Genomic DNA, 25,945 nt, shown 5'->3' with positions numbered 1-25,945 from the left:
GGTAGCAGAGATTGAACCTGTGCCCCCCTGCAGTGGAAGTGCTTAGCACTAACCACTGGACCACCAGGGAATTCCCACCCAGCTAATTTTTTAAATGTTACTTTGTAACCTTGGTCAAGTAACAAGTTCTTGAGGCTTCTTTGACTTTCCTTTTTTCTTTCTTTTTTTTTTTTTTTAAAGATTTTTTTGATGTGGACCATTTTTAAAGCCTTTATTGAATTTGTTACAATATTGCCTCTATTTTATGTTTTGGTTTTTTGGCCCCAAGGCATGTGGGATCTTAGCTCCCCAACCAGGGAGGAACCCACAGCCCCTGCATTGGAAGGCGAAGTCTTAACCACTGGACTGCCAGGGAAATCCCTTCTTTGACTTTCTTAAGAATATGTTAGCTATGTTTCTTAGAATGTGTTACTTCCTTCCTCTCTTCTGAGAGATAACCAGAATCCCAAATCATCAAATCTTTAGTCATTCACCTACTATGACCACTTCCACTCCCAGTAAGTCCAATATACCAGACAGACAAAAGCAGGCCAAACTTACCAATGACTAGCTGCAGCTTTGGTCCCAAACTCCTATGTGGTCTACGACTCCAGTGTTCTTGTTTGAAATATTCCCATCATCTAGCCTAACATCTAGCATCTAGACTAAAAAGCAGGCCAGATCAGCTCCTGTTCCTCTCCCAAAACTTGCACCCTGATCTGGACCTGTAAAGTTTACCAATCTAATGGTGACAAAATGTAAGAAATGTAAACTCAGGTTAAAACAAAAAAATTCTTAAGGCTAAAAGCTGAATTTGCCCACGGTGACTACTCCATTCTATGTCCTCCACTAAAACTACCCTGGTTTCTCCCAAGCCATTTATCAGTTACATAAAAAGGAAGAGAGAAAACAACCTGAGGCTATTCATAAGGATTAATATCATAAGCAGAGGAGTCTGAATGACTCAATTTGAATCCCATCTCTGATAGTTGCATGATATTAAGCAAGTTATTAAGTACGTATCTCCAGGGCTCAGCTTCCTCTACAAAACCCTCATAGGGTTGTGAAGATTACATGAGATAATGTCCACTGAGTACACAGCATAGTGTCTGGAACACTTTATTGACCAATAATTAGCTGTTATATCATAGAAATAATACTCTAAAGAAAAAGGAAACCAAAGAGAAATGCCAGAAGTCCAAGAGTGAATTCTAGAGTTGTTTTACTTTACCTCTTAAGATATTTTTCCAGTCTAGTATATCATGATCTACTTATATCTTTGGAGTCACATTTGTTCTTAACTCAAAAATGGGTATAGTTAAATATACAGAACAAGAACACAGCTTAAGTCATTGATTTTAATTATATTGTAAAGTAGTTGCTGAACTCTTCTTTTCTAAAATAATCTTATGATGAAAAACCAAGGGTCAAGTTGAAGCAAGGCTGGGGGACTTGATGCCCTACATGTTTAGGGCTTCCCACTTGCTCCCCAAAGGCATTCCTTGAAGTACAGATGTCTGAACCTCCTGAAAGATCACTTCCAAATCCCAAATTATACTAAAATATTAAATACTAAAATACCACTCTTCTTTTTTCATGTAACTTTAAAATGAAAATTACTGATTTACTATTCTTTAATAAAGTGTTAAGGAAACAAAGGACATTTTTAAAAAGTAATGATGCTTACCAACTATACATAAACAGATTTCATTTCCCAACATTTTCCGTAATTCTTTGACCCAGTTTTTAACCTGTGTACACAAAAGAGTAAATATTAAAACAAATCCTGTAACAATGACTACCATTACAACACTCCAAAACTCAACACTGTCAAAATACCTCAAAATTTTGTCAAACAGTCCATGTGTTTAGTTGTTACTAGGAATGATTCACTGTAGGATCATTTATATCGCAAACCACACACACAGACAAACATCCAATGGAAAGATTTCTCTCTATATCTACACATAAGAATAAACACAAGCATCTCTAATTACAGACTTTCATAACTGCCCATAAATCCAAGCAAAGCTGTTCACCAAAGCAAAAGCATGTCAATTCCAGCCTCTGATAATAGATGCTTATAGAGAATCACTTTGGACTTAAGAAAACATGGGCTTAATTAAAAATCTTTTGTAACCCAACTGGGTCACAAATAGAGGGCATAGGAGCTTCTGTGTCACACATTTAAAGGAAAACAAAATGTATATAGGTACCAAAAAGAGTAAAATAAAATTTCATCCTTTGGCGTAGGATAGGTTTCTTCAAGTTCAGCGCTACTGATATTTTGGCTCAGATAGTTCTTTGTTGTGAGGGACTGTCCTGTGCAATGTATGATGCTTAGCAGTATCCCTGGCTTCCTACCCACTAGATACCAGTTCCATCCTCCAGGTGGGACAATCAAAGATGTCTCTAGACATTGCTGCCCCCTGGTGGAGAGCCCCTGGTGCACAATGACTCCAGTGGCAAACTGATTCTTCACTACGGATGGAGCAGAGCAGCAAGCACCGTGGGGAGTAAACTGAAATTAGGTTTTTTTTTTTTTTTTTTTAATGCTGGGCTTCCTTCCTTCCTTTCTTTCTTTCCCTCTCTCTCTCTTTTGCTGTGTCGGGTCTCAGTTGTGGCACACAGGCTCTTTGTTGCAGTGCGTGGGCTGTCTAGTTGTGGTGCGTGGGTTAAAGAGTGTGCGGGCTCAGTAGTTACAGCGCTCGGGCTTAGCTGCCCCGCGGCATGTGGGATCTTAGTTCCCTGACCAGGGACTGAACCCACGTCCCCTGCATTAAAAGGTGGATTCTTAACCACTGGACCACCAGGCAAGTCCCTGAAATTAAGCAATCTTTTGAACTCATGATTTTAAATATATTGATTACCATAAAACAGGATAAAGAACCAACTTGGGATACCTACTTTCATTTTTGTGTAATGGAATTTAGTACGTATGTAATCAAATGACACAGAACTTATATACCTTCCTAAAAAAATACACACACATCTACAAATAACAAAAATTACATTAGATATGTGTGATAAGCATTTACTGTGCATATGTTCCTATGCACAAAGTAACAGTTTCACACGCCTATTCTCTGCAAGAATGCAAAGGAACTGTAGTAAACACAAAATCTGTATAAAAACAAAGGTAATCAACAATTTATAATAGCACTGAACTACACTTTTCTTAGTACAGTCCCATCTTTTTGTTTCACTCACATATATGTATAACATGTTCAGAGAAGCATTTAACTTCCACCCTTAGTTGATTTCATATAAGAAAAATCTGACAGTACTGGTATAAAATGTACATCCTCATCACTTCAAAGGAAACATGCCAGAATCCAATTATGTTATTACCCTACTCCCTGTACATATAGTATCAAGACCTACTAAATCTAACCAATTTTTTAAAAATTTGTTATTCATCTGCAATCAGATCCCCCTCCACAGGCATCCTATTCATTACCCCCATACACTCTGTAATGAGTTAAAGATGGTCACCAATTCTTTGCCAAGAGTATTTCCTCTCTCTTTGACTCTGGGCTAGCCTTGTAACTTGCTTTGACCAAGAGAATGTGGCAGAACTAATGCCATGCCAATTCCAGACTAAAGCCTTAGGAAGGTCAGGCAGCTACACTCTTGGGATCCAGCTGTCACATAAGAAGCTTTGGCTGGAATATGGAATAATGAGAGCATGTGGAGAGAGTACTGGAGAATGAGACACCAAATGGAGTGAGAGGCCATGTGGAGGAAAACCAGGCCCTCTTGGATCCAGGTTCCCACCCAGCCAAACCCCCAGTTCAATGCAGCTGCATGACTGACTCCACTGACACCACATGGAGCAGAGGACTTGCCCAGTCAACCCTTAAAACACCACGAGAAATAATATTTCATTGTTTTAAGTCACCAAATTTTGGGGGTTTTGTTATACAGCCAGAGACAACTAGTTACTTTTCAACCTAATAGACTCCACCTTCTTTTAAGCAATAAAATACTTAAATCATTTCTTTTTATGCCAAAAAGGCAGGGAGGGATAACAAACAGCACCCCACATATATATCTTTTTTAAATGTCATTAAATCTGAAAGCTACCTATTGCTTCATTTTTCTACTCCTTGGACTAAGTTTTTCCACATGGCATTAATAATCCAAGGGCTAACTTGTACATCTGCTTCATCAGTTAAATACTAGGAAATAAAATAAAAATAAAAAACTAAAAAGGCAAGTAATTTCAACAAGTACAAACCTGTAACTCAAGGCAAGAAAAGTCTCTACCTTGGAAATTACCCCCTTTAGTTAAACATCCTTGACAAAGTTATTCCAAGAAGGGCTTTCAAAGAAAAGGTCAAATAAGTAACTAGTCACAATCCTAATTGTGATGAGAATTCAGAGGTAAGTTTAATGGTCACTCATTTTTGGTCCCAAACAACTATAAAAATTCTTTATTTTTGGTGAATGTTTAAAGAGGGGTTAAAAAAAATGGAGGAGCTTTAAAATGAACACTACCTAGATTGTCCTTTTAAAATTTATATTATATCCTCCAGGAAATTTAGTGAGAAGAAAAAGCTTAAACTTGATTTAGTTCTTCGTTTTCCTCCCCACAATTATGGAACCTGCCCATGCATCCATACCAAGTTATCAGGTGGCCAGTGTGTATGGAACCAAAAAAATGTATGTGATTTTTCTTTAATAGGGAGAAAAAAAGCCTCTATATTTTTCTGAAGCTTTACTTCAGATTATTTCCCTTTCCTAATATCTGAGAAAGCCATGTAATAAACTATTAATAAATGATATCCATATTGTTAACATGAATTAAATACTCCATTAAAAAAAATGAGTGGTCATCATTTATGCACAAACTGTACTTTACCTTTAAAGCCAAGGCTAATCACATTAGTAAACAAAAGATGTTAATGCAGACTTGAAAAAATCAGTGTTGTTCTATTAAGTCATCTACCCATAAGTAAACAGAATACCTTCTGAAACGAATCTTCATCTGTTATATCATAAACTAAAATAGCTCCATTTGAATCTCTGTAGTAAATTGGACCCAATGCATGGAATCTCTCTTGACCTGCTGTATCCTAAATAAAGCAATAAACTCTTATTAGATCAGAAGAAAAAATACATCTGTTACTGTAACTACAGTGAACTTTTGTTTAATTGGAAAGTGGGGTATAAATTTATAGATAACCCCAAAACACTGTTAAAAGAAACAAAACAGGTTACAAATAAAATTTTTAAGTCAAGTTATAATCAATATTTAATGTTTTACTGTTATATAAAGATTACTTCTCCCCTCCCCAACCTTCCTCTTCCTCAGCAATCTTCCCACCCTCACTAAAAAACCATTTCAGTTGCCAAAGGGTCAGAATGGGCCACAATGGCATTATAAGCCAGGAACAGGCCTTGCACTAAATTTAGGTTCTCCCCAGAGAGAGGAGACAAGGAGAAAGAGCATGCACCAGGACCACCTGCCAACAGGTACACTACTGCATTATCCTTGCCCTACTCTCCACTGGCCATTCCCTTGGAGGATTAGAATATGAAGATGGGGGAAAAAAGGCCAGGCAGGCTGTCCACCCCTTTCTCTGACATGGAATCCCTCTGAGTTGACCCTTCTCCAGCTAAAATGTTATGATAGAACTATTCATGTATACAATTGTATGCAAGATAAAATTCTTAGCCAGATTTTAGAAAAAAAATGTTTATTTAAAAAAGGTTTTGGGGCTTCCCTGGTGGCGCAGTGGTTGAGAGTCCGCCTGCCGATGCAGGGGATGTGGGTTTGTGCCCCAGTCCGGGAAGATCCCACATGCCGTGGAGCGGCTGGGCCCGTGAGCCATGGCCGCTGAGCCTGCGCATCCGGAGCCTGTGCTCCGCAACGGGAGAGGCCCCAACAGTGAGAGGCCCGCGTACCGCAAAAAAAAAAAAAAAAAAAAGTTTTTGGCTAAACTTCAGTTAACTAAAATAAATCCAGAAAATTTTGAGCCAATTAGTTATGAGAGAACCAGGAATAGGTACTCTAGGCCTTCACTCATACAGTTGAAAAGGTTAACTTACCCATATAGCAAGATTTACTCTTTTCCCACCAATATTTAACTTCTTTGTTAAGAATGATGCCTAAGAAAAGAGAGATATACATTAAACAATGTTTCACATAAAATAACATTTTTTATTTCCAAAGCTACAGATGAATGAATCATATCAATATGAAATAAGTTATCTGGGAGAAAAAGTAATCGCTGAGTTTTTATTAATGATTAAACATTATTTCCACTGAAGACAGAACATTATTTTTACTCTAATCTAAGAAAAAGATATTTTGTTTTATGAATACAAGTTACGAAAAGTACAAAAAAATGGGTAAATATGTTTTCTTAGTTTTTCCTCATTACAGCATTTTCTTCGCATTTAATTTGATGCCACCTACCTACTCATTATAGAAAGCGTCTAAGAGACTTCTAAGATGAGATAAAAGAAATGTTTACTGATAGTTAACTGTATGAATACCATTATTATTGGAAATTTTCCTGCAATTATTTTATAATTCAATTATTTAAACTATATCTAATAATTGCCCTAGGTACTAATGTCACAGAAATGAAAGGAAATGGTTCCAGCTTTCAAGGAGCTTATAGTCCACTGCAGAAACTAAAATATAAAGAGAATTAAAATACCATGTGATAATCGTTAAAATGGACGGTCTTGCCAAGTATACTATAGGAAAATGCTGAGGAAGGAAGTGTAAAGCCTGCTTGGATAAGTCACAGAAGGCTTCAGAAAGAAGGTAATGATCTCCCCTTTAGGAGAAGTAGTAGGAGAAAGAAGGTAATGATCTCCCCTTTAGGAGTAGTGGGGGTTTTTCCTGACAGATGGGTGAAGCCACCGAAGCCTGAAACACATAACTCCCCATCCTATGGGAAACTCCAAGTTGGTCTGGTGGACGCTAGAGATGAGACTACAAAGATAGGCAAAGGTTGAATTAATCGAAAAAAAAGTCCTGACTCCATATCTAAGCCTATGGACTTTACCTTGTGGGTCTCAATAAAACGTGTTCCAAGACACTAGACAAGTTTTTTGTTTTTTAATGTATACTACAGTCAGGTATATTTGGGGACTGCTGTATATTGCTCTATATCCCCTTTGTGCATTCACAGTACCTATTAGCACACTAAAATTCTGCCAAAAGGAAGGCTGACTAACTGCATTTATACAAGCATTTCCCAAACTCATTTGACTTCTTTTTCCCTAAAAAAACACCTAACTCATCCAAAGGAGTGTTAGGAAATAATACTGTTGACAATGGATAATCAATGAAGGGTTTCTAAGCAGTGAGGACATATAAGATCTATATTTTAAGAGAATGAATACGATAGGAAGAAAGAACAGGACTAGACCTGGAAGACAGGAGTCTATTTTAAAGTTGGAAAGAAAAACATAAGGGGCCTGAACTAAGTGCATGAGGATAGAAAAGAGAAAAATGAATCAAGTAATTGAAGAGGGAATATAATCAGAAAACAGAGTCAGTTGACCTGTTTAAAAAAGGAACAAAGAGCCAACTTCAAAGCTATGCAAAGACAGTCACATTTAAGTGTATATATATAGAAGAAAGTGCAGAGATGGAAAGTAAAACAGATAAAAGGCTAGGATGGTGAATTATTACTGAAGGAGAAGGAACCTAGATTTCAGGAAGGACTTTATGCTGTATGTATACCAACGAAAATTAAAACTAAGAAAAGGCCACCAGATTTAGTGATTAACTAAGGAATCTACAGAGACACAAATGGCAGAGCTGAGATCAAATCCAGCAATGTCTGCCTTCAAAGCCCAAGCTACACTCAAGATATTTTATTAAATAAAACACAGGTTAGGGGCCTTCCCTGGTGGCGCAGTGGTTAAGAATCCGCCTGCTAATGCAGGGGACACGGGTTCGAGCCCTGGTCCAGGAAAATCCCACATGCCGCGAAGCAACTAAGCCCGTGCACTACAGCTACTGAGCCTGCGCTCTAGAGCCCGTGAGCCACAACTACTGAAGCCCACGTGCCACAACTACTGAAGCCCGCGTGCCTAAAGCATGTGCTCCCCAACAAGAGAAGCCACCCAATGAGAAGCCCATGCACCGCAACGAAGAGTAGCCCCCCCTCACGGCAACTAGAGAAAGCCCGCGTGCAATGAAGACCCAACGCAGCCAAAAAATAAGTAAATAAATAGAATAAATACATTTATTTTTTTAAAAAAACAAAACACAGGTTATATAGAAAAGGGTATGAAATAAATTCAATGACAAAGAAATAACTTGGAATATGAGAAGACCAAATACATGTTACGACAATAAATATGAATAAAGGACTATTTCCCACTCATAGCATAAGGGCGAAGAATATAAACTTTGAAGCAAAACTTTGGATTTGAATCTTAGCTTTGCCACTTATTAGCTGTATAACTTATTTGAATTCAACTATTTGTTCTGTTTCAATATCAATGTTATATAAAGAAACTCAAAACCTGACTCCTATCCTAATATTTAATAGGTAAGTAAACTTAAATGCCTCCCTCTCTTCTTTCAAACATATTTAAACTGATCTTCCCTCCAAAATCAGCTTTCCATTCCAACATTAGTATTTTGATCATATTCTCCAAGTCACTGAGGTTTAGAATCTTAGGAATATCATCACTGAATATTCTTCCTCCCCTGTCATCCCATATTCTAAAAAAACCTACCAAGCCTTGCTTTTATATTTCCTCTGGAGTTCTATGACTACCAGTCTCGTATTATGTCATAATATAAATACCTTTGGTCTCACCTCACACTCTGGTTCTCTGGTCTACATGCTAAATTATCTTCCCAAAGCCTCCATGATTAAAAACAAATAAAAAAAACATTATCATATCCATAGCTGAGCTCTCTAATAAGTTATCATTTTTAATAAGTATGCTTGAACTACATCCCTGCTGGCAGCTAATACCATAATAGCCTTTTTGTCATGAGTTTTGTGGGGATTTCTCAGCAGAGGGGAGTGAATTATAGCTGGTAAAGCTCCATCATTTTCTTTCTACTAGTCCCTCTGAAACTTACCATCACTCTCCCGTAAGTTCAGAGATAGTGTTAAGTCTCTCCTAAGGAACTACGGATGTATAAAAACAATTTTATGGAAAGAGTGCTCATTACAGCGACGATTATTAAAAAAAAAAAAAAGAAAAAAGGAAAGAAGAAGAAAAAGACAATAACCTAAGTGTCCATCAATAGGCTATTTTTTAAAAATATACAAATATAGTCCATCCATACAGTGAGACACTACGCAGTCATTTCCACTACTATTGCTAACACTAGCTAACAGTTATTGAATGCTTACCTTCCACCAAGTACTGTGCTATGCACTTTTTAAAAAATCATTCATAAGCTTCTCCTTTATAAAAGTCAGGGAGCCCTAATCTACAAATAAAAGTCTCAAAGCCTATCTTTGTATCCAAGGACCTCCACCCTTTGTCCACATCTATCTTCCCAAGAAAGCTTCCAGTATTTCTCTACTTACTCAGAAACTTATATAGTCTATATTATACATTCCCTCCAATTCTGTTTGTTGATAAAATTCCTCTCTAATTTGGGTCTATTCTTTCTCTATCTGGATCTCACCTATCAAGACCAGTTCATGACCTACACCCTTCTTCCTTGAATTTTTAAGCTTTCTCATATGACCCAGACAACCCACAGTGAATTTCTCTATGCAGAAGAACTTTAGGGAACTTAATCTTGTAATATACAGCATATACCACCTTGTATTTTAAGTTAACTTTTCATGAGTATAAGTCTTCTGTTAACTAGAGTACATATTTTTATTTATTTAACATTTTCACAGTGCTTATAATGAAATGGGCAGTGTTCTAAAAGCTTTTCCATATTAATTCACTTCTCGTAACACTCTGTGATTAGATATAATTATTATCCAAATATTACAGATGTGGAAACAGAGACAAAGGAATGGTAAGTATATTGTCCAAGGTCACACAGCAAGTGACAGAGTAGGATTTGAAATGAAGGCAGTCTGGCTCCAGACATGACTCATAACCACTATGCTATGGTACCTCCCAGACTGAGATGTGAGCTAACACTTCTCTAATAGAGGGGACAGGAGGAACCATAGTGCTGCCCACAGCGGACTTGCAAATGTTGTTACCGTAGATAAACATATCCACAATGTGACTCGTATAACTCAATTTACATAAAAGATGTGTTCCTAAAAGTTTCCTTATAAACCAAATTATTTTAACTCAAATATGTGATGCATTAGTAAAGCACATTACCATAGGGTCCCCACTGTATCGTTTTCTTCCTTCATAACAAAAAACTTAAGTCCCACTCTATGGAAAGAGTCCTTCTGTAATACAAATCATCTCATTTTACATAAACCCTAAGTTTTTAATATTTTATAGATATTTTCTTAAAGAACAAACATCTGTTTTAAAAACAAAAACAATTATATTTGAGAATAAAGCTGCAAGATTTTATGTAACATCAAGACAGCAGCAAACAATCAAATGGTTGAAATCTGTTTTGGTCTTTTTTTCCTACTACCTCTATGACGCATACTTAATTTGGCCAGACTACTGAGATACCATTCATGGTTATATAATACTTACTCTGGGGCAGAGGTTCTTAATTCCGTTACATGGTAGTAAGAGTGGGAGGGAGGCATGATCATAGACTTCTTTGAGAATCTGATGAAAGCTATGAACCCACTCACTCTCAAGAAAACTGCTCATATGCACATATAAAATCTTTTCCCCACACTTTCCCAAGGGATTTATAAATCCCTGGCAATATCTCAGTGAAGAACCCCATCTAGAAAGAGCAGGGGACAGTGGCATAAACAACGTCAATTCAAAGGTTCTAGGAATATGGGAAGGAAAAAAAAAATAGTACATACTGTGTGCCACCATGCTTTGGCTTTCTCATTTATTCTTTGTAACAACCCTGTGAAGTAGGTAATTAGCCCTATTTACAGTTGTGAACCTGAGATTTAAGGAAATACACTGACTCACCCAAGGTCAGCCAACTTAGTCAGGTCCTTCAGTGGGTGGAAGCCTGTCTGACTCCACAGTGCTTTTTCCATTGCACAACGCTGCCTATTCCAGAACATACACACATTCTTAACTTGGCACTCCTCCACTTGGACACTAAGTGTTCCTGGACACCAACTCATCTCCCAGAATATTCTCAGGGTAGGCACAAAGTAATGAGGATCAAAGTAATAGTACATTTCCCACCTTACTCCTCCAAACCTGGAGTTACAGCACCACTATTTCTTCTAATTCCAATGATTTCATCTTCCAAACTTTAGGGGTACTGACAGACTTAACAATCTCATCAGACATCTGTCATCTGCACCTGATGCTTATTTACCCAACATCTTAACTGAAATCACAGTGGATATTTTTTTAATCTCTATTAAAAAAATAAGATTATAGGAGAGATAAAATAAGAACAAAGTACATTTGCCAAATGAAAGTCTTTTCATAACTTGTTTCATCAATTTTTTTTGCCTGTTTTTGTTAGCCAGATCACTTGTTCTTGCTAATCACTGGCAAAGCAAAATACCTAATGCAGCACAGTAACTGATTGTGGACAAATACTTTCCTGTCTTTATCTAAGTTCAATAGACTTTCATTAATAATATGTGTGTTTAACTCTTCGAGGAAAACATAGGAAGAACAGTCTTTGACATAAACCACAGCAAGATCTTTTTTGACCCACCTCCTAGAGTAATGGAAATAAAAACAAAAATAAACAAATGGGACCTAATGAAACTTCAAAGCTTTCGCACAGCAAAGGAAACCATAAACAAGACGAAAAGACACCCCTCAGAATGGGAGAAAATATTTGCAAACGAATCAATGGACAAAGGATTAATATCCAAAATATATAAACAGCTCATGTAGCTCAATATTAAAGAAACAAACAGCGCTTCCCTGGTGGTGCAGTGGTTGAGAGTCCACCTGCCGATGCAGGGGACACGGGTTCGTGCCCCAGTCCAGGAGGATCCCACATGCCGCGGAGTGGCTGGGCCCGTGAGCCATGGCCGCTGAGCCTGCGCATCCGGAGCCTGTGCTCCGCAACGGGAGGGGCCACAGCAGTGAGAGGCCCGCGTACCGCAAGAAAAAAAAAAGAAACAACGCAATCCAAAAATGGGCAGAAGACCTAAATAGACATTTCTCCAAAGAAGACGTACAGATGGCCAAGAAGCACATGAAAAGCTGCTCAACATCACTAATTATTAGATACATGCAAATCAAAACTACAATGAGGTATCACCTCATACCACTTAGAATGGGCATCATCAGAAAATCTACAAACAACAAATGCTGGAGAGGGTGTGGAGAAAGGGAACCCTCTTGCACTGTTGGTGGGAATGTAAATTGATACAGCCACTATGAAGAACAGTATGGAGGTTCCTTAAAAAACTAAAAATAGAACTACCATACGACCCAGCAATCCCACTACTGGGCATATACCATGAGAAAACCATGATTCAAAAAGACACATGTGCCCCAATGTTCATTGCAGCACTATTTACAATAGCCAGGTCCTGGAAGTAACCTAAGTGTCCATCAACAGACAAATGGATAAAGAAGATGTGGCACATATATACAATGGAATATTACTCAGCCCTAAAAAGGAACGAAATTGAGTCATTTGTTGAGACGTGGACGGATCTACAGACTGTCATACAGAGTGAAGTAACTCAGAAAGAGAAAAACAAATATCGTATATTAACGCATGTATCTGGAACCTAGAAAAGTGGTACAGATGAACCGGTTTGCAGGATGAGAGTTGAGACACAGCAATGTAGAGAAAAGATGTGTGGAAACCAAGGGGGGAAAGCAGCAGTGGGGTGGGGATGGTGGTGTGCTGAATTGGGCGATGGGGATTGACATGTATACACTGATGTGTATAAAATTGATGACTAGTAAGAACCTGCAGTATGAAAAATAATAATAATAATATGTGTGTATATAATTAAACAGTTATATTATTTTTGCTACAGTTACTAACATTGTTTCAGGCTTAAGTATTTAAAGTATCTATTGGGAGTTCCCTGGCAGTCCAGTGGTTAAAACTTGGCGCTTTCCCTGCCGTGGCCTGGGTTCAATCCCTGGTCGGGGAAATAAGATCCTGTGAGCAGGAAAAAAAAGTATCTATTAACTACTTTCAACTTAAGACATGGACATGAAAAGATTCAGCAAGATAATTCATAAAATTAGTCCTCTGTAGGAAGGCAATAAAAATTAGCTATCAAAAAACTAAGATGGGGGCTTCCCTGGTGGCGCAGTGGTTGAGAGTCCGCCTGCCGATGCAGGGGACACGGGTTCGTGCCCCGGTCTGGGAAGATCCCACATGCCGTGGAGCGGCTGGGCCCGTGAGCCATGGCCGCTGAGCCTGCGCTTCCGGAGCCTGTGCTCCACAACGGGAGAGCCCAAAACAGTGAGAGGCCCGCATACCGCAAAAAAAAAAAAAAAAAAAAAAAAAACTAAGATGAATTGCTACAATGGCAAAATCACATTACAATATATAAATGTAACAAATTAACATATTGTACACCTTAAGTTTATACAATGTTATACTTCAAATATATTTTAATTAAAAAAAAAGAAAGAGGGCTTCCCTGCTGGCGCAGTGGTTGAGAGTCCGCCTGCTGATGCAGGGGACATGGGTTCGTGCCCCGGTCCGGGAAGATCCCACAGGCCGCGGAGCGGCTGGGCCCGTGAGCCATGGCCACTGAGCCTGCGCGTCCTGAGCCTGTGCTCCGCAACGGGAGAGGCCACAACAGTGAGAGGCCCGCGTACCGCAAAAAAAAGAAAAGAAAAGAAAAGAAAGAAAACCAAGCTGGGTGCTTGAATACTTCATTTCTTGTCCTTTGCTTCTAAAAAGAGGTATTATAATCAGTTTAGAGTCCAAGTAAATACTTTGAAAAGGAGAGTCAAAAATTCACTTCTAAGGACTGGCTCAAAACACAAAGCAGAAAACAGCAGTCAGATATAGAATATTTATATATTAGGAGTTCAAAGCCATAACTCAGAAAAACTCTTCTTAAAAAAAAATCATCCACCCTTCTATAGCCCACATACTCTAGTAAAAATACTAAGGGAAAAAGGAAGGATTTCAACTACTGTATTTTATGAAGATATTGTAATCAAACTGGCTGAATCAACACTAAAGTGGCTTCAAGAACTACTTAGAAGATACTTCAGACATTCAAAACATTAATCTTACAAATAAGGAAATTAAGATTCCTAGACCAGGGGACTGTGACACCAAGTATAAAACCAACTGCTAGAACCTGAATGCCAAGTGTTGCTCAGGAGGTTAAGGTGTATGGAAGAAAAAAAAAGTAGTTGACCTAGCTTAAGAAAAAACGGTACACCATTACTATATGTGGGACCTCAGAAATCTAATCCAAGTCTTAGTTTCCTCATTTGCCAAACTGTTAGCATACTATCTGTATTCCCAGCCAACTTTACAGCACTGCTTTGCTAATCAAATGACAGGCACCTACCCTAGACTTCAGGAGGCAGATAGGTGGAATTCCAGTTAGAATTCTAAAAGGGAAGATGATTTATGGTTCTGATTATAAAGAATGTTACTTTTACACAGGAGACTAGTTGAAAGTGATAGAAGACATTTAAATTAAAGTGCATAATCTTACAATAAGGGGAAAAAGAGGATTCAGCTAAAGAAAAGGAAGTGATCACCCAGGAGCACAAATATAGAGAGATAAACCAAAGACAATAGAAACGGCACAAGCATTTAAGAATAAAGAAGAAAGCTAACAGCTGGTTAAAGTACCTTACTCATCTTTATTTTATTTATTTATTTATTTTACTGGTGAAGGTACTATAATTTTAATTACATATTAAATGTTAGAAAATGGAACTGAGGAGGGAATTCCTTATTTATATTAAAAGGTAAGTTACCAAAAATTCTATTCTTTTTTTTTAACATCTTTATCGGACGTTACTCATCTTTATATTCCCCCGTTGGCACAATGTTTGACATGTAACAGGCATGAAATAAACAATTCTTGAATTTGACTGCTTAGGTTCAGCAGCTAATTCCAGAGAAAAAGCAGTAAGCCCCTCACTCCAACTGTCTTTCTTGTCTCTGTCAAGTTTAACATAACCCCAAACCAATGAGAAAATCACATAAGAAAGCTTTGAGGACTCTACATAAGATCAAGTTTTCTTTGTAAGCAAGGTAAAGGATCTTGAGTTCTCAGAGAGCTCACCTACAACATTACTTCATAATTATCAGTAACCTAGGAGGACGTCTGCAAAAAGGGAGCAGTACTAAAACACCAAAGCATAGCAAATGTCACAATTTTCAAAACAGAAGTGACTTTCCATAAATGTTAATCCCAGACAAAACTGTAGAATGGATAACAAATACATATGTATGCATAAAAATATAAAATGTAGCAGTCCCTCAGACCACATGCATTCTCAAAATAATTCATGTCAAATTAACCCCACTACCTTTTTGACTGGGTTACTATGAAAGAAACCAACACAAATTAAGCACCATCTATTCATCAAACAGCAACAGCAAACATTCCTTAAACAAACACTGTGCCAGGAGGTTTAAATACTATGGCTCTCTAATCCACATAAAAATCCTATGAGTGAGAGTCTCCCATTTCATGGATAAAGAGCCAGCTACAAACAGTAGAATAATCTGCCAAAATCATGACGGCTAAAAATCAGGAGCCAAAAATTCAAACTAACTTCAAAGTCCTGTCCCTTTCTACTACATCATATGGCCTCCTAATGCAGAAAAAACAATGTATCTTGTTCTTTTCCAAGCATTTGACAAAGTATCTCATGATATCCCCTATGGGCAAGATTGATGTAGCTAGGGCAAAAAAAGTTAGATTTGTAACGCTGGAGTAGCCATTTTCATTAAAGGCTTCTTGTCCAGTAGGTAGCAGCCCACAACAGTCAGTCTTGTTTCCTGTTTCTATTACCATTAATATGTATAACACTCCATTTATAACTGTTTCTCAGTCAAGAGGAAAGAGGACTGTGGCCTGTGCATGATCTGGAAAAAGCTCCACCCTAAGATTCTTCATATTTAAAGAGAAATATACCTCTGGTCACGTGTCACTGGACTATAGTGAGACTTGTGAAGAGCTCTGTACTTGGCCCTCTCTCTCCCCTTTCTTTCAGAGTCTGTTAATGACTGATGAGAACACTGAAGACATTCTTACCAAATCTTCAGGTGACAAAGTTAAAATGAGTAGCTAATCCAGCAGTAGAGACCATGCCTTATTTTTCTTTGCATGTCCAGGACCCAACCTAGTGGCTGACCCACAGGAGCTCCATCAATGTTTCTTGAATTACAAAATCAAAATTCAAAAGGATATTAACAGACACTAACCACTGGAGCAAGTTTATCAAAGCCAACTTTAATAGATCAAATTCATTAGGGAAAAAAAGATTTAACTACAAAATCAAAGGAAAATGAACAAATGTAAAGTTTTTCTTTCTTCTTCCCTCCCTCCCTCCCTCCCTTCCTTCCTCCCTCCCTCCCTCTGTCTCTTTTTTTCAGCAAATAAGTCTAAGACAGCAGGCCCAATATTAATCAATGGGACAGCTGCCCAAAAGCTCAAAGAATCTTTTCTGTAATACTTCAGTATTAGAAAAGGATTCTCCACAGGGGAGGTCATAGCCTGCACTTCTTTGCACAGATCAAACCACACTTGGAATCATTTCTACAGTTGAAGGCATCATATTTTAAGAAAAGTGGACAATGATTAGTGAAATGTCTAGAAGAGATGTCAAAATAGTGATATGATTTAGAACAATGTTATAGGAGATCCACTAAAAGGAACCAGAGGTGTTTACCCAAAAGAAGACAAGACTCAAGGGGATGTAAGAGCCATCTTCAACTATCAGAAGGGATGCCATGTATGACTAAGATTCAGAGAGCAGGGAAAGAGATTTTGTCTCTAGACGCAGAAAAATGAATTGGAAAGTAGACCTGTCCAAAAATGAAATGTGCCACCTCAGGACATAGAGTTTTCCACCTTCTATAACAGTTCATCTCACCTCCAAGATGTTCAGACTAAAGTAGACAATCACTTGACTGAAATATTAAACAAAAGACTGAATTAGTGAACCATAAATTATCTTGGGTTCCTCTCAGTCTTTAAAATAGGAATGCATGAGAGTGTACTTTGCAAAGCATAAAATATTTTACAAAGATAGGTAGTAGGTAGTTCCGCTGACAAGAAAAAAAGAGAAATTCTTCCCCTCATATCTCATGATGCATTAGCTCCTCTCCATCTGGAAATGAAAGGCATACAAGACTGTGTCTTATGGGTCTGATGGAAGTCAAATTTCTCTGAAAACATTATTTAAAAAGATGAAATGAACTGATATCTAAGAGAAGAAGATTGAATATAATGCTGTTTCCATACATTGGTATGGAAAAATCCTCAATTCTGGAACATAGTCCAGATACCGTTTGTGATGACAGTTATATGCTATGCTTTTGATACTAGAGATCTACCATAACTTCATTCTCTCCTATGTATCAATAGATTTCAGTGGTTTCCTCTCAGATATTTAAAATCTTTAGCCAGCTTTTAGCTTCGAGGATGTTTTTGGAATGTATAATGAAAGTGTAATTTTTAGGTTGAAGGGCTAAATTATCTTTAAAAAAATTAAGAGCTCAGTTACAATGGTCTTCTCTTTTCTCTAAGGTCTGTAGCACAAAAGAAACCACTAAGGGGTGGTTTACCAATATCCAGAGATAGTGTGACTTATTGCTCAAAATCTGAAGTCATAACTAGATTCAAATTTCAGCTTGGGCACCAAGACTTGTGGCAATAAGATAGCCAGCAAATTACTCAACTTAACCACACCTGTCTCATCACCTGTAAAATGAGGTTAATAAAACTATCCACCTCAAAGGCTGTCATAAGAACTAAAAGACAGAAGAAAAGTAAAATACTCATCACAGTAAGAACTAAGTGTTAGCTATTGTTATTACTTTACCTAAATGAATTTCTAAATTTCCAACTGAGCATAGGTATTTACCCTAAGAATTTCCTTGATCTCACTAATAACACTCAATTGTAATTATCAAAATTGTGTTAAGTGACCTTGTATAAGAATGTAGGGGAAAAATGCAGGTTCCTGACATTCACTTTTTCAGATAGTATGCTTTATATAGGAGTAAAAACAGAGGTGTAAAAATAGAACATGGAATCAGAACCAGAGCATCTTTGTAAATTCTAGACTCAGTGGTTTAATAATAGCATCAAACATCAAATGTCACAACAATCAGGAGACTGTGCATTCTATTAAATAGTGTCCATGTACTTACACACTACACAATCACTAATTAAGATCTATTGTGCAATTTAGGGTAATAATAACGATGGAGAACTTACACTGGACCAGCTCCTAAGTGCTTTTATGTATACCTGTCCTGACAACCCAATGAACTAGATACGATTATTATGGCCATTTTAACAGATGAAGAAACTTAGGCACAGACAGGTTAATTAACTTGGCCAAGATCACACAGCTAGTTTAAACGGATGGAGGTGCGATATGAACCTAGACAATCAGGCTCAAAAATTCATTAGACTTGACTGCCTCTGACTGAATTGATCAAGGCAGATTCGCTGTATATTTCTTCTAATACGTGAAAACTGATTTCTTTGGAAGAGGGGGAGACTCCAACGACCTCAAAGGTCTGACTTCACGCCCAATGAATTATTACATTTTAACACTTTTCTGACTAACAATCACGTATCTGCAGGTGAAAGCCGGCCCTACATTACAAGCAAAGAAAATAAATAGCAGCAGCAGCTAAGCTGTTAGTTTGAGGACCAACTGTTGGCCAGTATTCACATGACGTTTCCATGTGAATATGGGTCGTCCCACATCGCCGAATATGTGACCCACAAGTCAGCAATGGAACTGCGTAACCCACACGGGCAAGCGGTCATTTCAAAAACCCTCCGGAGAGGAATGTCTTGCCAATCAGCACGTTACTCGAAGACAGGACAAAATGGAACTTGCACAAACACTTAGTCATCAGTAAGCGCTGAAGTTACAAATCACCTAGTTAGCAAAATCAAATCCGCAGCTAAATTCCTAATTCCGAAAGAAAGAAAAAGGGCTGACACTCGGTTGACTGACCGAGTGTGAAGTAGGTCAGTAGGGTGTAGGCACCCTACTGAAGTAGGGTGAAGGCACCTAGGGCCCAAGCGGAAGCAAATCAAAGGGGAAACACTAGCGCACCGACGGGGATTCCACGACACGCGCTGCCACACTGGGGACTTTTCAGGGCCCTTCCACTCCCCTCCCAACAGCCTGTCCTTACGTGTCCAGGCTGCCCCGACCACGCGTGTTCCCAGGGCGAATTCGGAAAGGCAATCCGAACGCGGAGGTGATAGGCCTGAGATGTGAGAGCCCACACCCAGACGACGGTGTGGCAGCAAAGTCCTCAGAGCCCCGGAGGAGTAGGGGCCCCGAGGCGCCACCTCCCGCTCCCCGGGGCCCGCACCTGCAGAGTGGTGATGTGCTTGTCGTTGAACTTGTTTTCGCAGTAGCGCAGCACCAGCGACGTCTTTCCCACGCAGCCTTCCCCCAGCAGCACCACCTTGAACGAGTAGGCTCGCCCGGCCGCCGCCCCGCCGCCGCCGGCCGCAGCCATCCCGTCGCGTCCCCGCCGCCGGAGCCCTAGAGCCGCGCCGAGCTCTCCACAGCCGCCGCAGCGCCTTCACAGCCGCGGCCGGCGCAGCCCCTCCTCACCGGAGCTGCCAGCCCCGGGCGCCGTCTCCACTCCCGCCTCCGGGCGAGGCCTGGAAAGGCCGAGGGAAAGTCCGAGAATGAAGGGCCCCAGCCACCACGTCAGGCACCCGAGGAAAGGCGAACAGCACTCCCTCTCCGCCTCCCTCTAATGGCGTCTCCTTCCTCCTACGTCACACTTTCGGGTCACATGACCGCCGCGGCCCCCGGGACTCGGCCCAGGAGAACATGCCTGGACGTAGGCGGGGCTTCTGAGCCTCTTCCCGGGGGCGAGCTGGACGCGAGGGGACCACGTCTGGGCCGTCTCCCGCAGAGCTAGGCCGTCTGCGGGCCACTACCACTCTGCAGTTGGTGGGAACCTGCGGGAATAAGGAATGAATAATTAGAGGCAAGCCCAGCTCAGGTGGAATATTGAAGTGCAGAATGTTCTCGTTCTTGCCCAGGGGCTGTCCACCTCTCCCATCCGGGGTCCCCGTAAACCGAATCTATCAAGGTGTCCTTCAGTACCTTGACAGTGTTTCTCTGGGGGATCCCAAATCCTAGCTATTGAACTTCTTTCAGTTCCCCAGACCACCTGGACTCCTCATCTTTCAGGTCTCAGCTTAAACAGGAAAGGCTTCCCTGACCACCCATCCTTCTCCCTCTGTCCTTCCATCACTCTCCCCACCCAAGTTAGGTATTTCATAACACTGGTATACCTTGTCTAGCGGCGCTTACCACGCTTCGTGGAAATTACTTTGCTGAATACTTGTCTTTCCTTTTTAGGCTGTAGATTTGTTAAGGACAAGAACTAGGTGAGACGTGCTTTGACTTTCTGACTCCAAGCCAGGCACATAAGAGGCATTCTATAAATATTTGGGAATGAATGAGTAAACAATACATCTTAAGCCATTATGCCTTGGTTTCCTAGTTTTTCTGTCTTCCATGAAGCTTCCCGCTCCCCCACCATTAAACTTCTGACCTTTTCTATTGACTCCACCTTGACAAACCTGGCTTGTTGGATCATCACTTATATTTCCTTATCTGCCTCCCCTTTCTTTCATGAAATACACTCTTCCAAGAAACCATACTAGTGTTTCTAAAAGTTTGCAACTAGAAATGTGACGTCAGTTAGGTAAACATATTCTTTCTCATGAGACTCCTTTCCCACGTCAAACCAGATAGTCCATTCATTCATTCAACAAATATTTGAAGGTGCCCACCATATGCCAGGCACTGTGCTGAACAAGATACAATGTCTTTCACTGCAGCACTATTTACAATAGCCAGGACATGGAAGCAACCTAAGTGTCCATTGACAGATGAATGGATGAAGAAGATGTGGCACCTATATACAATGGAATATTACTCAGCCATAAAAAGAAACGAAATTGAGTTATTTGTAGTGAGGTGGATGGACCTAGAGTCTGTCATACAGAGTGAAGTAAGTCAGAAAGAGAAAAACAAATACCGTATGATAACACATATATATGGAATCTAAAAAAAAAAAAGTTATGAAGAACCCAGGGGCAGGACAGGAATAAAGACGCAGACATAGAGAATGGACTTGAGGACATGGGAGGGGGAAGGTAAGCTGGGACTAAATGAGAGAGTGGCATTGACATATATACACTACCAAATGTAAAATTGATAGCTAGTGGGAAGCAGCCGCATAGCACAGGGAGATCAGCTCAGTGCTTTGTGACCACCTAGAGCGGTGGGATAGGGAGGGTGGGAGGGAGACGCAAGAGGGAGGGGATATGGGGATATATGTATACATATAGCTGATTCACTTTGTTATACAGCAGAAACTAACACAACATTGTAAAGCAATTATACTCCAATAAAGAGGTTTAAAAAAAAAGATACAGGGTTTCCCTGGTGGGGCAGTAGCTGAGAGTCCGCCTGACGATGCAGGGAACACGGGTTCGTGCCCCGGTCCGGGAAGATCCCACATGCCGCGAAGCGGCTGGGCCCATGAGCCATGGCCGCTGAGCCTGCGCGTCCAGAGCCTGTGCTCCGCAACAGGAAAAAAAAAAAAAAGAAACAATGTCTTCGTCATCAAGAACTTACTCTTTATCAGGAAAGACAGACACGGTCATTATATGATAGAATGCTTTCATCTTGATAAAGCAGTTCAGGGTATTTTGCAGATGTATATGGGGACCCAATTGGTTTAGCATACTAGGGAAAGCTCCTGGTATGCTACCTTTGATATCCCCAATGCTACATTTGGGTAGGAGTAACCTAGGTAAGAAGGAAGGAGAGCTTTGCCAGCAGAGAGAATAGCATGTCCTACAGCCTTGAGGTAGGAAGGAGCATCAAAAGATGAGAAACAAGTGCGAGAAGAACACGGAGAGCTTCAGATGAGACTGGCATGGAAACCAGGAATCAATACTGAAAGGACCTTTCAGCAAACGAAGGGTTTTAATTAAAGGTGCTGATATAATCAGAGTCGACTTTTAAAAGATCACTCTGGCTGTAATTTGAAAAATGGATTGGAGAAGGATAATACCACTTCAATTTATTTAGAATCAGCCATTAAAGAGAGCTTATGTTTTAAAAAATATATATCCTCTACTTCTCTCTGCATTCCTCCTCTCAGGGTCTTTGCATATTCATGAATTCTTCCAGAATAAGGAAGAAACTTCACTTTGAATGGGGCCCTTTCCATTATCCATTCTGAATTCTTAATATTGGATTGAAATTTGCCTCTCTCTGCCTGCAATTAATTGTTCCTCATTCAACCTACACAACATGTATCTAATCTCTGTTCTTTGTGAAACATCTTTATACATATGAAGAAAGCTGTCTGATCTTCCTTTAAGCCTTCTTTTTTCTTCCCTCCTCTTTTCAATATAGCCAATGCTCTCAACCACTGTTCAAATGATATGGATCCCAGATCATTTAATAGCTTGATCATCTTAGAATCTACATGCAGTACTTTGTATTTATCACTGAAAAACAATGCTAATTTTTTTATTGTAAAATAAAATAAGTTTAAAGTTAAAATAATTTTCCAGGTTTAGCTTACACTGGGATTTAAGGAATGTGTGCCAAATGTTCACAGAATATAATAAGTCAGTTTGGCATAATTTTGAGCACAGAGTGGGTAAATATAGATGTAAGTTGTGGCAGGTTGGTAATGGCCCCTCAAAGACATCAGGTTTGAATACCTTGTGCCTGTAAATGTTGCCTTATTTGGAAAATGGGTCTTTTCAGATGTGATTAAATTTAGGATCTTGAGATGGAGAAATTTTTTTGGATTATCTGGGTGGGCCGAAAGGCAATCACAAATATCCTTATAAGAGGAAAGCAGAAGGAGATGCTACACACACAAAAGAGAAGGCAATGTGACCATGGAGACAGAGATTAGAGTGATGCAGCCACAAGCCAAGGAAAGCTGACATCCACCAGAAGCTAAAAGAGATGAACAGATTTCCCCCCAGAGTCTCTGGAGGGAGTACAGCCCTGCCAACACATTCATTTCAACCTAGTGAAACTGATTTTGGACTCCTGAACTCCAGAACTGGAAGAGACTAAATATATGTTGTTTTACACCACTAAGTTTGTGATAATTTGTTACAGAAGCCATAGGAAACTAATACATAAGTATACTGGAGCTACACAAGTGGCTTATATTAGTCTAAGCATTGAAAGAAATTCAGGCTAATTCTGAGATAGCTTGTGTGCTCATAAGAACTTAGATCAGTTTTGGAGTCAACTGTGATTGGTCTGTATAAACTTGATAGAAGATGCCACAAAAAACTGGAACTCTAGTGCCTTCATAGATGGGAGCTACAAAAATGTGAGGACCCCTCAGTCAGTAGATATCTCAAAATAGATTCCTGATTGGTGAGGGCTGAGGCATGGTAGGGTGCAAATTCCAAAGCATACAGCTCCTTTTCACCAAAAACAATCGTCTTCCTGCCTCCCTCTCCCACCCACCCAAAAAACCCCCCAAACCCCAAGCATAATTATACAGGTGAAATCTACTTAACCATGAATGTGTAGCACAGTATCATATGGGAAAAGTTGCCACAGAAAGGTAATGTGTAGCTCTAACAGCTTCTGTAAAAGGGGAAGAATCATCCCACCAGTTTTGTGGTGGTTATCAGATTGGGTTTATGGACTACTTTTAAAGTCTGTAAGTCCTAGTTTTTTTAATGGCCCCTTCTTTCTCTCCCTGTTCTTATACTATATTGTGGATTAAGACTAACCTCATGGTCTCTAGTGTGACTACCTGGGGCTCTCAATTGTTGAATTTTGATGAACTATCCAGTATTGAAGAGTCAGGGAATGTTTATTTGTTCATTTGGGAGGGAGGGTGACTGTCGATGGCCTTTTGTACATCCTTGTTTCATTCATTCTTTGTTCATTCATTCATCATTGAACAAGTATTTATTTAGCATTTACTATGTGTCAGATACTGTACTACAAATGTAATCCTGTCAGACATGACTTCTGCCCTTATGGAATTTATACTCTAATGGGCACCACAAATAATTAAAACAGTTACAATAAAGTATGGTAAATGGTCTATAGGACAGGTACAAGGAGCTATGGAACCACATAGGAATAGCAACTAACCCAGCTGTTCCACAAGATAAATCAGATCAAATGGACACATTCCTTTATCTTCAATTTTCTCAGTATTTGGGCAGATTTGACTCAGCTGACCACTCTCTCTTTTGTGGCATGTGTGCCTCCCTTTGCTTCTGGGTCATCACAGTCTTCCAGTTTTCCCCTACTTTACTGGCTGCTTCTTTTCCATCTCTTTGCTTGCTGCTCCACCTGTTCCCAACCTCTAAATGCTAGTGGGCTTCCAGACTCAGTTGTCTCCAATAAAGCTCTCCCTCTAAGTGATCACACCCAGTCCTTTGGTGTGAAATATCTGTTACATATTCATTACTCCTAAATGTACATCTTTCACTCCTGATCACTCCCCTGTGCACCAGATACGTATAGGCAACTCCTATTTAACATCATCACTCAAATGTCAAATAGACATATCAAACACGATAGTTTAAAACGGATCCCTCAATTTCTCTCCAAAAGTTATTCCTCCCCTGGTTTTTCCTGTCTTGGTAAAGAGTTCTATTATACATCTATTTGCTAGAGCTAAAACCTAGCTGATATCTTTTTGTTTTCTCTTACTCTTCACATCCAATCCACTACCATATCTAGTCAACTGTACCTCTAAAACAGATCTTGAATCCATCAGTTCTCCATCTCCACCACCCTAGTCCAACCCACAATCAACTTTTTCTTAGGCTACTACAATAGGCTTCTAACATGCCTCCCTGCCTCTACTTCTGCCCTATTACCCACTGCAATCTATTCTTCAAACAGCTGCCAGAGTAAATTTAAAAATAAACAAACAAACTCAAATTCCTTACCATGACCTATAAAGTCCCTACCTAATGAGGATGTTGCCTGACTTTCCACCTTAATCTCATCCAATCTTCTCTTCCTATCATTATGCTCCTGTCTTACATGCTTCCATTCTGATCATCTTATAGGCTTAGTCCCTACCTGCCTCTCGGCTCTTGTTTGGAGCAGAGAAAGGTGTATTGCAGGGCCAAGCAAGGAGAATGGGTGGCTCATGCTCAAAAAACCCCAAACTCTCCAATTTCAGGGAAGTTTTTATAGGCAAAATTTGGGGTGAGGGCTGCAGGGTGTGTGAGTTTCTTCTGATTGGTTGGTGGTGAGGTAACAGGGTGGTGCTCTAGGAATATTGTCCTCAGCCTAAAGTTGCCATCCTCCACCTGGATGGGGGTCTTAGTTCCTGCAGAAGAACTCAAAGATATTGTTATATATATCCCTTGAGGAAGAACCAGGACCTTGCCCCATCCTGCACTATTTTTGCTTGACTGCTCCTCCCTTGCTCCTGCATTCCCTCACTTCCCTGATTAGTAACTGTTTGAATATGCTCTTTGGAACTCAAGGAAGGTGTAGGAGACTGAAGCCTTTTTCCTGCAAACAAGAAACAGGGGACACGGAAAGGATTTGTACCCAGGAGGGCCCCACAGGTCCTGCTCAGTTTCAATACTTTTGTCATACTACTAACATTTATTTGTTCCCATGTTTATAAGCTCCATGAGAACAGATACCTTGATGACTGGCATACCATTGAGTCTCCAGGGCCTAGCACTGTGCCCAGCATATAATGGTC

General features: G+C 39.7%; 2 protein-coding genes across 5 annotated transcripts in view; both read right to left on the bottom strand.

The window, feature by feature from the left end:
- Positions 1-19,926, bottom strand: part of RAB21 (RAB21, member RAS oncogene family) — a 30,166-nt gene extending 10,240 nt beyond the window's left edge. Inside the window, exons 1-4 of the mRNA XM_027107045.1 lie at positions 19,547-19,926; positions 6,034-6,093; positions 4,950-5,057; positions 1,667-1,730 (exon numbers count right to left, since the gene is read on the bottom strand). Of these exons, the coding sequence (XP_026962846.1) occupies positions 1,667-1,730; positions 4,950-5,057; positions 6,034-6,093; positions 19,547-19,696 (382 nt within the window). The 5' untranslated portion in view covers positions 19,697-19,926. The remainder of the gene's footprint in view (positions 1-1,666; positions 1,731-4,949; positions 5,058-6,033; positions 6,094-19,546) is intronic.
- A 24-nt stretch (positions 19,927-19,950) lies between these two features.
- The window catches only part of TMEM19 (transmembrane protein 19), a 46,093-nt gene continuing 40,098 nt past the window's right edge, over positions 19,951-25,945 (bottom strand). For 2 of the 4 annotated variants that reach the window (XM_027107038.1, XM_027107042.1), the window contains one exon: positions 19,951-20,150. In XM_027107038.1, the coding sequence (XP_026962839.1) occupies positions 19,965-20,150 (186 nt within the window). In that variant the 3' untranslated portion in view covers positions 19,951-19,964. The remainder of the gene's footprint in view (positions 20,151-25,945) is intronic. The other 2 variants (XM_027107039.1, XM_027107041.1) reach the window with 1 other exon arrangement.

Source organism: Aethalodelphis obliquidens, unplaced genomic scaffold (genome assembly GCF_003676395.1).
Source record: "Aethalodelphis obliquidens isolate GAN/ISIS:26980383/991018 unplaced genomic scaffold, ASM367639v1 scaffold8, whole genome shotgun sequence".
Taxonomy (NCBI): Eukaryota; Metazoa; Chordata; class Mammalia; order Artiodactyla; family Delphinidae; genus Aethalodelphis; species Aethalodelphis obliquidens.
The sequence above is the reverse complement of the archived record's forward strand: the minus strand, read 5'-3'. Positions and strand labels throughout refer to the sequence as shown.